At 39.8% G+C, this 17,240-nt stretch overlaps 3 gene segments (V, D, J or C); all 3 read left to right on the top strand.

The window, feature by feature from the left end:
* Window positions 1–2,838: 2,838 nt before the first annotated feature.
* On the top strand, window positions 2,839–3,401 carry LOC128647567 (immunoglobulin kappa variable 4-1-like). The segment is given in 2 exon segments: window positions 2,839–2,881; window positions 3,028–3,401. Coding segments are annotated over 2 exon segments (417 nt in total).
* Window positions 3,402–3,965: 564 nt separating this feature from the next.
* LOC128647566 (immunoglobulin kappa variable 4-1-like) lies at window positions 3,966–10,552 on the top strand. The segment is given in 3 exon segments: window positions 3,966–3,979; window positions 9,956–10,032; window positions 10,179–10,552. Coding segments are annotated over 3 exon segments (465 nt in total).
* A 564-nt stretch (window positions 10,553–11,116) lies between these two features.
* LOC128647565 (immunoglobulin kappa variable 4-1-like) lies at window positions 11,117–17,211 on the top strand. The segment is given in 3 exon segments: window positions 11,117–11,130; window positions 16,615–16,691; window positions 16,838–17,211. Coding segments are annotated over 3 exon segments (465 nt in total).
* Window positions 17,212–17,240: the final 29 nt, after the last annotated feature.

The raw sequence follows: 17,240 nt of genomic DNA, 5'->3' as shown, positions 1-17,240 counted from the left end.
TTGGTAATTTGTTTTTTTTATTTTCTGTAATGTTAGGCTTTTTTATTTTTTGTAAAATTAGTTTTTTTTATTTTTTGTAACTTTAGAATGTATTAGTTTAGGTAATTTGGGTTCATTTAAGGGGGTGTTAGGTTAGGGGGTTTTAGGTTATAGAAGAAATTTTGTATTTATTTAGGACAGTAGTTTGTCCAAATAGAGGCCTAGATTTAGAGTTTGGCGGTAGCCGTGAAAACCAGCGTTAGAGGCTCCTAACGCTGGTTTTAGGCTACCGCCGGTATTTGGAGTCAGTAAAAAAAGGGTCTAACGCTCACTTTTCAGCCGCGACTTTTCCATACCGCAGATCCCCTTACGTAAATTGCGTATCCTATCTTTTCAATGGGATCTTTCTAACTCCGGTATTTAGAGTCGTGTCTGAAGTGAGCGTTAGAAATCTAACGACCAAACTCCAGCCGCAGAAAAAAAACAGGAGTTAAGAGATTTTTGGGCTAACGCCGGTTCATAAGGCTCTTAACTACTGTGCCCTAAAGTACACTAACACCCATAAACTACCTATGTACCCCTAAACTGAGGTCCCCCCACATCGCCGCCACTCGATTAAATTTTTTAACCCCTAATCTGCCGACCGCCACCTACGTTATACTTATGTACCCCTAATCTGCTGCCCCTAACACCGCCGACCCCTGTATTATATTTATTAACCCCTAACCTGCCCCCCACAACGTCGCCGCCAGCTACCTACAATAATTAACTCCTAATCTGCCGACCGCAAAGCGCCGCTACTTAAGTTATCCTTATGTACCCCTAATCTGCTGCCCCTAACACCGCCGACCACTATATTATATTTATTAACCCCTAATCTGCCCCCCACAACGTCGCCTCCACCTGCCTACACTTATTAACCCCTAATCTGCCGAGCGGACCGCACCGCTACTCTATTAAATTTATTAACCCCTAAAGCTAATTCTAACCATAACCCTAACACCCCCCTAAGTTAAATATAATTTTATTCTAACGAAATAAATTATATCTTAATAAATAACTTATTCCTATTTAAAGCTAAATACTTACCTGTAAAATAAACCCTAATATAGCTACAATATAAAGAATAATTACATTGTAGCTATTTTAGGATTAATATTTATTTTACAGTCAACTTTGTAATTATTTTAACCAGGTACAATAGCTATTAAATAGTTAATAACTATTTAATAGCTACCTAGTTAAAATAATTACAAAATTACCTGTAAAATAAATCCTAACCTAAGTTACAATTAAACCTAACACTACACTATCAATAAATTAATTAAATAAAATACCTACAATTATCTACAATTAAACCTAACACTACACTATCAATAAATTAATTAAATACAATAGCTACAAATAAATACAATGAAATAAACTAACTAAAGTACAAAAAATAAAAAAGAACTAAGTTACAAAAAATAAAAAAATATTTACAAACATAAGAAAAATATTACAACAATTTTAAACTAATTACACCTATTCTAAGCCCCCTAATAAAATAACAAAGCCCCCCAAAATAAAAAAGGCCCTACCCTATTCTAAATTACTAAAGTTCAAAGCTCTTTTACCTTACCAGCCCTGAACAGGGCCCTTTGCGGGGCATGCCCCAAGAAGTTCAGCTCTTTTGCCTGTAAAAAAAAACATACAATACCCCCCCCCCCAACATTACAACCCACCACCCACATACCCCTAATCTAACCCAAACCCCCCTTAAATAAACCTAACACTAAGCCCCTGAAGATCTTCCTACCTTGTCTTCACCATGCCAGGTATGACCGTCCGTTCCAGGCTCCGATATCTTAATAACTTTATTATAATAGCGGTGCGGTCCGCTCGGCAGATTAGGGGTTAATAAGTGTAGGTAGGTAGCGGCGACGTTGTGGGGGGCAGATTAGGGGTTAATAAATATAATATAGGGGTCGGCGGTGTTAGGGGCAGCAGATTAGGGGTACATAGGGATAATGTAAGTAGCGGCGGTTTACGGAGCGGCAGATTAGGGGTTAATAATAATATGCAGGGGTCAGCGATAGCGGGGCCGGCAGATTAGGGGTTAATAAGTGTAAGGCTAGGGGTGTTTAGACTCGGGGTACATGTTAGGGTGTTAGGTGCAGACGTAGGAAGTGTTTCCCCATAGCAAACAATGGGGCTGCGTTAGGAGCTGAACGCGGCTTTTTTGCAGGTGTTAGGTTTTTTTTCAGCTCAAACAGCCCCATTGTTTTCTATGGGGGAATCGTGCACGAGCACGTTTTTGAGGCTGGCCGCGTCCATAAGCAACTCTGGTATCGAGAGTTGCAGTTGCGTTAAAAATGCTCTACGCTCCTTTTTTGGAGCCTAACGCAGCCATTCTGTGGACTCTCAATACCAGAGTTATTTTAAAGGTGCGGCCAAAAAAAAGGCAGCGTTAGCTACGCGGGTCGTTACCGACAAAACTCTAAATTTAGCCGAGAGTGTGGCTATATCTGTAGTTTATTATATAGAAAATATTCTTTATATATTTAAGACAATAGTCCATTATAACTATAGTATTGCTACACCTGTAGCTTAAATATTTATATAAAAGAAGAGTTACAAAATACATTGTTTCTACATCTGTAGTTTAAAAAACAATTAGACTGCCCTCTGGGCAGGTTTATCGACTAGTGTTTAATAAAGGCAAGTGAGGTGTAACATTTTATAATGTGAGATGACAATATTTGCATTGTTACTGTTTTGCATACAAAACCACCAGTGACATTTCCCTAGAGATTTCAGCTGCTATAAACATTTTTTTCTTAAAGTATCAATGATCTATGTCTGACCAGACAAATGAAGATGATTTGTTTTCTGCTCTGTGTACTTTTGCTCTCTTTACAAGGTATTGTAGCATTTTATGTCGACTGGATGACTAAATAATAATAATCTATCACTGATATTGAAATGAAGTAAATGTTGATTAAATAACAAATATACAGCTAAAAAATATGTTACAAATGCTTCTGTTTTTTTATATTTAATATGTAGGCTCCTGTGGACAAATTGTGATGACTCAGTCTCCAGATTCTAACACTGTGTCACCAGGAGAAAGTGTCACCATCAAATGTACATCAAGTACTAGTTTAGTTAGTGGTGTTAACAGCTACTTAGCCTGGTACCAACAGAAACCCGGACAACCTCCTAAGCTTCTCATCTACTTGGCAAGCACCAAACACACAGGGACCCCAGACAGGTTCAGCGGCAGTGGGTCTGGTACTGACTTCACTCTCACAATCAGCGGAGTGCAAGCAGAAGATGCAGCAGATTATTACTGTCAGCAGCACGGGTGGAATCCTCGCACAGTGATACAGAGCTGTACAAAAACCTTCCTTCCTCTTTTATTTCATTTGCAAAACTATTGAGCAACACCTAGAATACATACTGGTTATACAATAATTTATCAAAAATGTATACTGAAACCCCATGTGAAATGTTGCTGCCTCACTACAGTATGTACAAATAAATATCATGTTGGTTTAACACATCTCTTTCTTTTTCTAAATCTTGTCTTATAATGTGCTTTATTCCAATTGTTTTCTGATGCAACTTTCCATGAACACGTTTAGCAAAACTTAATGTTCCCAGTTCTATTTGTTTTCTATAAAAGCACTTGGTACTTAGGGCTAGATTACAAGTGGAGTGCTAATTTGTCGCTTTTACGGGCGCAATTAATAACCAGTCATTACAAGTGGCTGGTTATTGATACCATGAGCTTGATACCATGAGCTTGCTTAGCGCTCTGACAATTAACCAGAGGTCAGACCTCTGGTTATGTAGAATCTGCTAACTTTTTAGTTACTGTTTCCTCACTAATATTACCTTTATCTTAGGAAATTAGGACATTATTTCTTTTATTAGACAGAAAATAAGTAGTTACTGACTAAAGTAAGGGAAGGAAAGGGGGAAAGGAGAGAGAGAGATATGGAATGGAAGGGGAGAGGTGAGTGAGGAGAGAGCTTAGCCTACATACAATGGCAACTAACTAATTTATATAGGTATTCATTCTCTCACACAGCCCAGCCCAGCCCACACTAAGCTGTAAATTCCTCAGTCAGAGACAAGATGAAATCATTAGATCAATGGGGGTAGAACAAATCACTTTCTTAGGGCATTGGTTGTAGGAACAGAATCTATTACAGATTCCAAAGGAGATAACATCAGGGCCTTGTAGTTTATGACAACATATGTGCTAAAATGCTAAATATTTGTAAGGGTTGTAAAATTTATTTCTAAAGACTGTGATATTCTTTTGATGCATTGTTTACATAGTGTTTGATCAGATTTCCAACTTTTTTTCACAAAACTTTATTTTGTCACCTCTGAACTGGAAAAAATATGAAAAAGAATTATGATTATCCTAGTGTGATGAAGGAATCATGTAGATTTTATTAAACAGACAGACAAATATTTAGCTTTTTCTTTTACTGCTCGGATAGCAATTAAAAGCATAATAACATTAAACAAGAAAAACATAAACAGTGGAAAGCAAAGAGTCCAACAGAGAAAATAGTCCCTGAGTAACAATACCAAATAGTGACCAGTTGGGTATGTCCCATGAACCATATAATAACCATACATTTAAAATCCCTCCTCTTTGCTCTTGGATGCTAAGGAAAGGGAAATTGTTCTATTATTCCTGGCAATGAAGGGTTAATCATATTCAGCGAGATTACAAGTTTTGTGGTATGGTGCGGTAAAGCTATACCACTGATAAATTGGCCATTGCGCGCGGAATATGCAGATCTCCCACATTACAAATCGCGGCGTTACAGCTGTAACGCTAGCATTTTAGCCTTCACTCAACTCTCCATTCCACACTAAAAAATGGCTTTTGAGTGCAGGATTTTCATTGCACCTGTATTACAGGTTGTGCATTATAGTTTATACCGCAACGATCCATTACGCAGTCTGAACCCAGTAGTTATGGTTTTTGCGAAACAAAAATGTTTAACTAAACTCATAACTAAAATGTTAAAAAGTACACTAACAGAAGAAGAGGGTAGGGAATAGGGAGAACCTGAGAGGGGATTAATAAGCACTCTAACTCCTGTCAAATATATATAATGCTGTAATATCACAGCTAAAATATGTGGAAATTGTAAGTAATAAAAAGGAAACTTTATTATAAACGATTAAAAACTTCTGAAAATAAAAAAGCCCCCCAAAATAAAAACACCCCTTACTCTAAGAATAAACTACCAGTAGCCCTTAAAAGAGCTTTTTGCAGGGCATTGCCCCAAGATAATCAGCTCTTTTACCAAAAATACACAAAGTCCCACCTAATAGTAAACCCCCCACCCCCCAAAATAAAAGAACCTAACACAAAAAAAACTAAACTACCCATTGCCCTGAAAGGGCATTTGTTTGGGCATTGCCCTTAAAAGGGTATTTAGCTCTTTTACTGCCCATCCCTAATCTAAATAAAACAACCCCACAAAAAAAAAAAACCTTAAAAAAACCTAAGTCTAACCCCCAGGTTGCTACTCACCATTCCTGAAGTCTGGCAGAGAAGGTCCTGTTCCAGGCGGTGAAGTCTTCTTCCAAGCGCGACCATGTTACAGTACCAACAGTGTACCAAGGGTTAATACCAGATGAACAATGTCCTGCATAGGGAATCAACAATTCACAACCCAGCCAGTTTCAGGTTTAAAACAGAATGACATTTATTAAAGGCTAGATGCCTAGTATTTATACAGGTTTGACCCCAGATGGGGGGGTTGAAAGACTCTTGTACATTTAGATAAAAAGGGGAAGACGTCCTTTTATGAAACAGTAGAATTACATTACTTAAATACTTTACTTAGGCAGATAACAACTTAAACACATTTGGCTTGTCTTATCACCTAGTGTCTGCTCTCTGAGGGTGGTTAAACAATGGCCTGTTTATTACTTAAATGTAATTATAGCACACAATAGCTGAGGCCAGAAAACCTGTCTTTAGAAATTAGTTTCTTAGCTAAACACAATTAACTCCTTCAGTCCTGAGAGAAGGGTCTGTCACATATCTCCCCCCTTGTGGAACACTCCGGCAGACCCGGCTTGACCCTTTGGCGGGTCAACCTGGGGATGACCGGACTAGGAGGTGGTAGGCATGTCAGTTTGCCAGGACAATCCATCTGTATTCCCGTTATGAGAGAGAATTCCTGTCCATACAAAGAAGGGTTCAACTTCCTCAGTGCCCAGACTAGGGCTAAACAGTCCTTCAAAATCCCATCAGCTTCTTTATGAGTTTTCTGTACCTGCTCTTTATAGGTATCCACAATCCCTTCATACTGACATAGGGTGCCCTTGAGTTGCTGCACCTCACTATGAGCCAGCGTCAGCTTCTCCTCAAGTGTCGCTAAGTTTGTCTTTAATGTTTCATGTCCCACTCTCAAGCTGGTGTTTTCTGCAGTCTGTCGGTGCAGCTTGTCTAGCAGAGATTCACGTTCTAAACGTGCTTTTTCCTCTGCGCTCCTCTTCTCCTTCATCAGCGCATTGTAACGGGACTTCCACGTATCAATAGCGGATAGAGATTTACTGAGCTCAGCGTCCTGGGGCTTAGCAGCAGGGGGGTCAGTCTCTGCTGCACGGATCTGAGCACGGGTAGTCACAGGGTTAACATCAGCGGGACCCATGGGAGCATAGGCAGAAACAAGGGGAGCCAAGTCATTTCCAAGAAGAACATCAGCAGGTAAGTCCTTCTTGACCCCCACATTCACAGGTCTAGCGCCCACTCCCCAATCCAAATGTACCCTGGCAACAGGTAGGCTGAACACATCGCCCCCTGCTACCCTCACAGCCACAGTGTCTCCAGTGTACTGTTTCTCAGACACCAAGTTCTTTTGAAGCAAGGTCATGGTAGCACCAGTATCCCGTAGACCACTGACCTTCTTCCCATTCACTTTAACCAGTTGCCCGTTATTCCGGTGGGCAGCTTGCACAAGGTCTGCCTCATGTAGGATGCTCCAGCATTCTTGCGCCTCTACGTAGCGGGCCGCAGGCTGAGGGTTACGTGTGATTCCGCCGGCAGGTCTTCTCCAGGACTGCGCTTGGTTCGCTGCGTTTAGGGGACACTCTGGTCTTTTGTGCCCTAGTTGCTTACATCTAAAGCACCGAATAGGTTGTGAGTAGCACCGCAGGGCTCTCTGAGGGTAGTTCGTGGCCGGAGGCCGTGTGGTATAGTGGTGCGCCGGGGTTTGGTAACTGGCAGCTGCTGGGGTGACTGGGGGTCTGTACTCCACTCTAGCAGGGGGCTTAGTGGTAGCAGTGTCCAGTTTGCGGGCATCCGTATACTCATCTGCCAAGCGAGCCGCTTCCTGCAGGGTGGAGGGTTTACGGTCCCGAACCCACTCTCGAACTCCTGCGGGTAATTTGTCGAAGCAATGTTCCAACAGGAATAGCTGCAGCACCTCTTCCCCAGATATGGCTTGGCACCCCGCTATCCAGTGAGCTGCTGTGCGGTGCACCTTACATGCCCACTCAAGGTAGGAATCTCCAGCTAATTTAACAGTGTCTCTGAACCGTCTCCGGTATGCCTCCGGTGTAACCGCATACCTGGAGAGCAGAGCCTCTTTTACAGTATTATAATCCCTGACTTCCTCATCTGGAATGGCCCGAAAAGCCTCTCTGGCCCGGCCGGATAATTTTCCAGATAATATCGTGACCCAGTCCTCTGCGGGTACCTTGTGTAGTGCACATTGCCTCTCAAAATCCGCAAGGTACCCATCAATCTCTCCTTCTGTTTCCAGGAAGTTTTTAAAAGCTGCAAAATTTACTTTTCTCTTTTCCATCTTAGTCAGTATTGTAATAATCCCCCTCTTCCTGAGGTTACTGGCTTGTGTAGTTGCTCTTCTGGGCGATAAGGTTCATTCCGTCGCTGCCACCAATGTTACGGTACCAACAGTGTACCAAGGGTTAATACCAGATGAACAATGTCCTGCATAGGGAATCAGCAATTCACAACCCAGCCAGTTTCAGGTTTAAAACAGAATGACATTTATTAAAGGCTAGATGCCTAGTATTTATACAGGTTTGACCCCAGATGGGGGGGTTGAAAGACTCTTGTACATTTAGATAAAAAGGGGAAGACGCCCTTTTATGAAACAGTAGAATTACATTACTTAAATACTTTACTTAGGCAGATAACAACTTAAACACATTTGGCTTGTCTTATCACCTAGTGTCTGCTCTCTGAGGGTGGTTAAACAATGGCCTGTTTATTACTTAAATGTAATTATAGCACACAATAGCTGAGGCCAGAAAACCTGTCTTTAGAAATTAGTTTCTTAGCTAAACACAATTAACTCCTTCAGTCCTGACAGAAGGGTCTGTCACAGACCACTTCTTCTTTCAGGAACATCCTGCGCGGAGCTGAAGACTGAAGACCGATGACCGCGGAGCTGAAGACCGGCGACCCTGGAACTGAAGACCGGCGACCGCGGAGCCATGGAGCATGGAAGATCCTCTTCGTACGATCTCCGCCGTACACTGAATAGTGAATTCAAGGTACGCGATTAAAGATAGCGTCCCTTGAATTCCTATTGGCTGATTTGATTCTTCAATTCAAATCAGCCAATAGGATTAGACCTACTCAAATCCTATTGGCTGTTTATATCAGCCAATAGGATGAGAGCAAGGGAAATTCTATTGGCTGATTTGAATAGCCAAAAAAAATTCACTTGCTCTCATCATATTGGCTGATTTGAACAGCCAAAAGGATTTGAGTAGCTTTCATCCTATTGGATGATTTGAATTGGAAGAATCAAATCAGCCAATAGGAATTCAAGGGACGCCATCTTTAATAGCGTACCTTGAATTCACTATTCAGTGTACAGCAGAGATCGTACGAAGAGGATCTTCCACGCTCCATGGCTCTGCGTTCGCCGGTCTGCAGTTCCAGGGTTGCCGGTCTTCAGCTCTGTGGTCTTCAGTCTTCAGCACCACTCTGCGCAGGATGTTCCTGGAAGAAGAAGAGGTTGCACTTGGAAGAAGACTTCACCACCTGGAACAGGACCTTCTCCGCCGGACTTCAGGAACCGTGAGTACCAACCTGGGGGTTAGATTTAGTATTTTTTAGCTTTTTTGGGGGGGGTTTGTTTTATTTAGATTAGGGATGGACAGTAAAAGTGCTAAATGCCCTTTTAAGGGCAATGCCCAAAGAAATGCCCTTTTCAGGGCAATGGGTAGTTTAGTTTTTTTAGTGTTAAGTTCTTTTATTTTGGGGAGTGGGGGGTTTAATGTTCGGTGGGACTTTGTATATTTTTGTAAAAGAGCTGATGATCTTGGGGCAATACTCTGCAAAATGCCTTTTTAAGGGCTACTGAGAGTTTATTCTTAGAGTAGGGGGTGTTTTTATTTTGGGGAGGCTTTTTTATTTTCATAGCGATTAAGTTTAATTTTGTTAAATTTGGTAATTTGATTTTTTTATTTTCAGTAATGTTAGGCTTTTTTTATTTTTTGTAAAATTAGTTTTTTTTATTTTTTATAACTTTAGAATGTATTAGTTTAGGTAATTTGGGTTCATTTAAGGGGGTGTTAGGTTAGGGGTTGTTAGGTTATAGAAGAAATTTTGTATTTATTTAGGACAGTAGTTTATCCAAATAGAGTGTGGCTATATCTGTAGTTTATTATATAGAAAATATTCTTTATATATTTAAGACAGTAGTCCATTATAACTATAGTATTGCTACACCTGTAGCTTAAATATTTATATAAAAGAAGAGTTACAAAATACATTGTTTCTACATCTGTAGTTTAAAAAACAATTAGACTGCCCTCTGGGCAGGTTTATCGACTAGGGTTTAATAAAGGCAAGTGAGGTGTAACATTTTATAATGTGAGATGACAATATTTGCATTGTTGCTGTTTTGCATACAAAACCACCAGTGACATTTCCCTAGAGATTTCAGCTGCTATAAACATTTTTTTCTTAAAGTATCAATGATCTATGTCTGACCAGACAAATGAAGATGATTTGTTTTCTGCTCTGTGTATTTTTGCTCTCTTTACAAGGTATTGTAGCATTTTATGTCGGCTGGATGACTAAATAATAATAATCTATCACTGATATTGAAATGAAGTAAATGTTGATTAAATAACAAATATACAGCTACAAAATATGTTACAAATGCTTCTGTTTTTTTATATTTAATATGTAGGCTCCTGTGGACAGATTGTGATGACTCAGTCTCCAGATTCTAACACTGTGTCACCAGGAGAAAGTGTCACCATCAAATGTACATCAAGTACTAGTTTAGTTAGTGGTGTTAACAGCTACTTAGCCTGGTACCAACAGAAACCCGGACAACCTCCTAAGCTTCTCATCTACTTGGCAAGCACCAAACACACAGGGACCCCAGACAGGTTCAGCGGCAGTGGGTCTGGTACTGACTTCACTCTCACAATCAGCGGAGTGCAAGCAGAAGATGCAGCAGATTATTACTGTCAGCAGCACGGGTGGAATCCTCGCACAGTGATACAGAGCTGTACAAAAACCTTCCTTCCTCTTTTATTTCATTTGCAAAACTATTGAGCAACACCTAGAATACATACTGGTTATACAATAATTTATCAAAAATGTATACTGAAACCCCATGTGAAATGTTGCTGCCTCACTACAGTATGTACAAATAAATATCATGTTGGTTTAACACATCTCTTTCTTTTTCTAAATCTTGTCTTATAATGTGCTTTATTCCAATTGTTTTCTGATGCAACTTTCCATGAACACGTTTAGCAAAACTTAATGTTCCCAGTTCTATTTGTTTTCTATAAAAGCACTTGGTACTTAGGGCTAGATTACAAGTGGAGTGCTAATTTGTCGCTTTTACGGGCGCAATTAATAACCAGTCATTACAAGTGGCTGGTTATTGATACCATGAGCTTGATACCATGAGCTTGCTTAGCGCTCTGACAATTAACCAGAGGTCAGACCTCTGGTTATGTAGAATCTGCTAACTTTTTAGTTACTGTTTCCTCACTAATATTACCTTTATCTTAGGAAATTAGGACATTATTTCTTTTATTAGACAGAAAATAAGTAGTTACTGACTAAAGTAAGGGAAGGAAAGGGGGAAAGGAGAGAGAGAGATATGGAATGGAAGGGGAGAGGTGAGTGAGGAGAGAGCTTAGCCTACATACAATGGCAACTAACTAATTTATATAGGTATTCATTCTCTCACACAGCCCAGCCCAGCCCAGCCCACACTAAGCTGTAAATTCCTCAGTCAGAGACAAGATGAAATCATTAGATCAATGGGGGTAGAACAAATCACTTTCTTAGGGCATTGGTTGTAGGAACAGAATCTATTACAGATTCCAAAGGAGATAACATCAGGGCCTTGTAGTTTATGACAACATATGTGCTAAAATGCTAAATATTTGTAAGGGTTGTAAAATTTATTTCTAAAGACTGTGATATTCTTTTGATGCATTGTTTACATAGTGTTTGATCAGATTTCCAACTTTTTTTCACAAAACTTTATTTTGTCACCTCTGAACTGGAAAAAATATGAAAAAGAATTATGATTATCCTAGTGTGATGAAGGAATCATGTAGATTTTATTAAACAGACAGACAAATATTTAGCTTTTTCTTTTACTGCTCGGATAGCAATTAAAAGCATAATAACATTAAACAAGAAAAACATAAACAGTGGAAAGCAAAGAGTCCAACAGAGAAAATAGTCCCTGAGTAACAATACCAAATAGTGACCAGTTGGGTATGTCCCATGAACCATATAATAACCATACATTTAAAATCCCTCCTCTTTGCTCTTGGATGCTAAGGAAAGGGAAATTGTTCTATTATTCCTGGCAATGAAGGGTTAATCATATTCAGCGAGATTACAAGTTTTGTGGTATGGTGCGGTAAAGCTATACCACTGATAAATTGGCCATTGCGCGCGGAATATGCAGATCTCCCACATTACAAATCGCGGCGTTACAGCTGTAACGCTAGCATTTTAGCCTTCACTCAACTCTCCATTCCACACTAAAAAATGGCTTTTGAGTGCAGGATTTTCATTGCACCTGTATTACAGGTTGTGCATTATAGTTTATACCGCAACGATCCATTACGCAGTCTGAACCCAGTAGTTATGGTTTTTGCGAAACAAAAATGTTTAACTAAACTCATAACTAAAATGTTAAAAAGTACACTAACAGAAGAAGAGGGTAGGGAATAGGGAGAACCTGAGAGGGGATTAATAAGCACTCTAACTCCTGTCAAATATAAATAATGCTGTAATATCACAGCTAAAATATGTGGAAATTGTAAGTAATAAAAAGGAAACTTTATTATAAACGATTAAAAACTTCTGAAAATAAAAAAGCCCCCCAAAATAAAAACACCCCTTACTCTAAGAATAAACTACCAGTAGCCCTTAAAAGAGCTTTTTGCAGGGCATTGCCCCAAGATAATCAGCTCTTTTACCAAAAATACACAAAGTCCCACCTAACAGTAAACCCCCCACCCCCCAAAATAAAAGAACCTAACACAAAAAAAACTAAACTACCCATTGCCCTGAAAGGGCATTTGTTTGGGCATTGCCCTTAAAAGGGTATTTAGCTCTTTTACTGCCCATCCCTAATCTAAATAAAACAACCCCACAAAAAAAAAAAAACCTTAAAAAAACCTAAGTCTAACCCCCAGGTTGCTACTCACCATTCCTGAAGTCTGGCAGAGAAGGTCCTGTTCCAGGCGGTGAAGTCTTCTTCCAAGCGCGACCACTTCTTCTTTCAGGAACATCCTGCGCGGAGCTGAAGACTGAAGACCGATGACCGCGGAGCTGAAGACCGGCGACCCTGGAACTGAAGACCGGCGACCGCGGAGCCATGGAGCATGGAAGATCCTCTTCGTACGATATCCGCCGTACACTGAATAGTGAATTCAAGGTACGCGATTAAAGATAGCGTCCCTTGAATTCCTATTGGCTGATTTGATTCTTCAATTCAAATCAGCCAATAGGATTAGACCTACTCAAATCCTATTGGCTGTTTATATCAGCCAATAGGATGAGAGCAAGGGAAATTCTATTGGCTGATTTGAATAGCCAAAAAAAATTCACTTGCTCTCATCATATTGGCTGATTTGAACAGCCAAAAGGATTTGAGTAGCTTTCATCCTATTGGATGATTTGAATTGGAAGAATCAAATCAGCCAATAGGAATTCAAGGGACGCCATCTTTAATAGCGTACCTTGAATTCACTATTCAGTGTACAGCAGAGATCGTACGAAGAGGATCTTCCACGCTCCATGGCTCTGCGTTCGCCGGTCTGCAGTTCCAGGGTTGCCGGTCTTCAGCTCTGTGGTCTTCAGTCTTCAGCACCACTCTGCGCAGGATGTTCCTGGAAGAAGAAGAGGTTGCACTTGGAAGAAGACTTCACCACCTGGAACAGGAACTTCTCCGCCGGACTTCAGGAACCGTGAGTACCAACCTGGGGGTTAGATTTAGTATTTTTTAGCTTTTTTTGGGGGGTTTGTTTTATTTAGATTAGGGATGGACAGTAAAAGTGCTAAATGCCCTTTTAAGGGCAATGCCCAAACAAATGCCCTTTTCAGGGCAATGGGTAGTTTAGTTTTTTTAGTGTTAAGTTCTTTTATTTTGGGGAGTGGGGGGTTTAATGTTCGGTGGGACTTTGTATATTTTTGTAAAAGAGCTGATGATCTTGGGGCAATACCCTGCAAAAAGCCTTTTTAAGGGCTACTGAGAGTTTATTCTTAGAGTAGGGGGTGTTTTTATTTTGGGGGGGCTTTTTTATTTTCATAGCGATTAAGTTTAATTTTGTTAAATTTGGTAATTTGATTTTTTTATTTTCAGTAATGTTAGGCTTTTTTTATTTTTTGTAAAATTAGTTTTTTTTATTTTTTATAACTTTAGAATGTATTAGTTTAGGTAATTTGGGTTAATTTAAGGGGGTGTTAGGTTAGGGGGTTTTAGGTTATAGAAGAAATTTTGTATTTATTTAGGACAGTAGTTTGTCCAAATAGAGGCCTAGATTTAGAGTTTGGCGGTAGCCGTTAAAACCAGCATTAGAGGCTCCTAACGCTGGTTTTAGGCTACCGCCGGTATTTGGAGTCAGTAAAAAAAGGGTCTAACGCTCACTTTTCAGCCGCGACTTTTCCATACCGCAGATCCCCTTACGTAAATTGCGTATCCTATCTTTTCAATGGGATCTTTCTAACTCCGGTATTTAGAGTCGTGTCTGAAGTGAGCGTTAGAAATCTAACGACCAAACTCCAGCCGCAGAAAAAAAACAGGAGTTAATAGATTTTTGGGCTAACGCCGGTTCATAAAGCTCTTAACTACTGTGCCCTAAAGTACACTAACACCCATAAACTACCTATGTACCCCTAAACTGAGGTCCCCCCACATCGCCGCCACTCGATTAAATTTTTTAACCCCTAATCTGCCGACCGCCACCTACGTTATACTTATGTACCCCTAATCTGCTGCCCCTAACACCGCCGACCCCTGTATTATATTTATTAACCCCTAACCTGCCCCCCACAACGTCGCCGCCAGCTACCTACAATAATTAACTCCTAATCTGCCGACCGCAAAGCGCCGCTACTTAAGTTATCCTTATGTACCCCTAATCTGCTGCCCCTAACACCGCCGACCCCTATATTATATTTATTAACCCCTAATCTGCCCCCCACAACGTCGCCTCCACCTGCCTACACTTATTAACCCCTAATCTGCCGAGCGGACCGCACCGCTACTCTATTAAATTTATTAACCCCTAAAGCTAATTCTAACCATAACCCTAACACCCCCCTAAGTTAAATATAATTTTATTCTAACGAAATAAATTATATCTTAATAAATAACTTATTCCTATTTAAAGCTAAATACTTACCTGTAAAATAAACCCTAATATAGCTACAATATAAAGAATAATTACATTGTAGCTATTTTAGGATTAATATTTATTTTACAGGCAACTTTGTAATTATTTTAACCAGGTACAATAGCTATTAAATAGTTAATAACTATTTAATAGCTACCTAGTTAAAATAATTACAAAATTACCTGTAAAATAAATCCTAACCTAAGTTACAATTAAACCTAACACTACACTATCAATAAATTAATTAAATAAAATACCTACAATTATCTACAATTAAACCTAACACTATACTATCAATAAATTAAATACAATAGCTACAAATAAATACAATGAAATAAACTAACTAAAGTACAAAAAATAAAAAAGAACTAAGTTACAAAAAATAAAAAAATATTTACAAACATAAGAAAAATATTACAACAATTTTAAACTAATTACACCTATTCTAAGCCCCCTAATAAAATAACAAAGCCCCCCAAAATAAAAAAGGCCCTACCCTATTCTAAATTACTAAAGTTCAAAGCTCTTTTACCTTACCAGCCCTGAACAGGGCCCTTTGCGGGGCATGCCCCAAGAAGTTCAGCTCTTTTGCCTGTAAAAAAAAACATACAATACCCCCCCCCCAACATTACAACCCACCACCCACATACCCCTAATCTAACCCAAACCCCCCTTAAATAAACCTAACACTAAGCCCCTGAAGATCTTCCTACCTTGTCTTCACCATGCCAGGTATGACCGTCCGTTCCAGGCTCCGATATCTTAATAACTTTATTATAATAGCAGTGCGGTCCGCTCGGCAGATTAGGGGTTAATAAGTGTAGGTAGGTAGCGGCGACGTTGTGGGGGGCAGATTAGGGGTTAATAAATATAATATAGGGGTCGGCGGTGTTAGGGGCAGCAGATTAGGGGTACATAGGGATAATGTAAGTAGCGGCGGTTTAGGGAGCGGCAGATTAGGGGTTAATAATAATATGCAGGGGTCAGCGATAGCGGGGCCGGCAGATTAGGGGTTAATAAGTGTAAGGCTAGGGGTGTTTAGACTCGGGGTACATGTTAGGGTGTTAGGTGCAGACGTAGGAAGTGTTTCCCCATAGCAAACAATGGGGCTGCGTTAGGAGCTGAACGCGGCTTTTTTGCAGGTGCAGGTTTTTTTTCAGCTCAAACAGCCCCATTGTTTTCTATGGGGGAATCGTGCACGAGCACGTTTTTGAGGCTGGCCGCGTCCGTAAGCAACTCTGGTATCGAGAGTTGCAGTTGCGTTAAAAATGCTCTACGCTCCTTTTTTGGAGCCTAACGCAGCCATTCTGTGGACTCTCAATACCAGAGTTATTTTAAAGGTGCGGCCAAAAAAAAGGCAGCGTTAGCTACGCGGGTCGTTACCGACAAAACTCTAAATCTAGCCGAGAGTGTGGCTATATCTGTAGTTTATTATATAGAAAATATTCTTTATATATTTAAGACAATAGTCCATTATAACTATAGTATTGCTACACCTGTAGCTTAAATATTTATATAAAAGAAGAGTTACAAAATACGTTGTTTCTACATCTGTAGTTTAAAAAACAATTAGACTGCCCTCTGGGCAGGTTTATCGACTAGTGTTTAATAAAGGCAAGTGAGGTGTAACATTTTATAATGTGAGATGACAATATTTGCATTATTACTGTTTTGCATACAAAACCACCAGTGACATTTCCCTAGAGATTTCAGCTGCTATAAACATTTTTTTTCTTAAAGCATCAATGATCTATGTCTGACCAGACAAATGAAGATGATTTGTTTTCTGCTCTGTGTATTTTTGCTCTCTTTACAAGGTATTGTAGCATTTTATGTCGACTGGATGACTAAATAATAATAATCTATCACTGATATTAAAATGAAGTAAATGTTGATTAAATAACAAATATACAGCTAAAAAATATGTTACAAATGCTTCTGTTTTTTTATATTTAATATGTAGGCTCCTGTGGACAGATTGTGATGACTCAGTCTCCAGATTCTAACACTGTGTCACCAGGAGAAAGTGTCACCATCAAATGTACATCAAGTACTAGTTTAGTTAGTGGTGTTAACAGCTACTTAGCCTGGTACCAACAGAAACCCGGACAACCTCCTAAGCTTCTCATCTACTTGGCAAGCACCAAACACACAGGGACCCCAGACAGGTTCAGCGGCAGTGGGTCTGGTACTGACTTCACTCTCACAATCAGCGGAGTGCAAGCAGAAGATGCAGCAGATTATTACTGTCAGCAGCATGGGTGGAATCCTTGCACAGTGATACAGAGCTGTACAAAAACCTTCCTTCCTCTTTTATTTCATTTGCAAAACTATTGAGCAACATCTAGAATACATACTGGTTATAC

The sequence above is a fragment of the Bombina bombina genome, chromosome 2 (genome assembly GCF_027579735.1).
Source record: "Bombina bombina isolate aBomBom1 chromosome 2, aBomBom1.pri, whole genome shotgun sequence".
Taxonomy (NCBI): Eukaryota; Metazoa; Chordata; class Amphibia; order Anura; family Bombinatoridae; genus Bombina; species Bombina bombina.
This window is presented reverse-complemented; position numbering and strand designations above follow the sequence as displayed.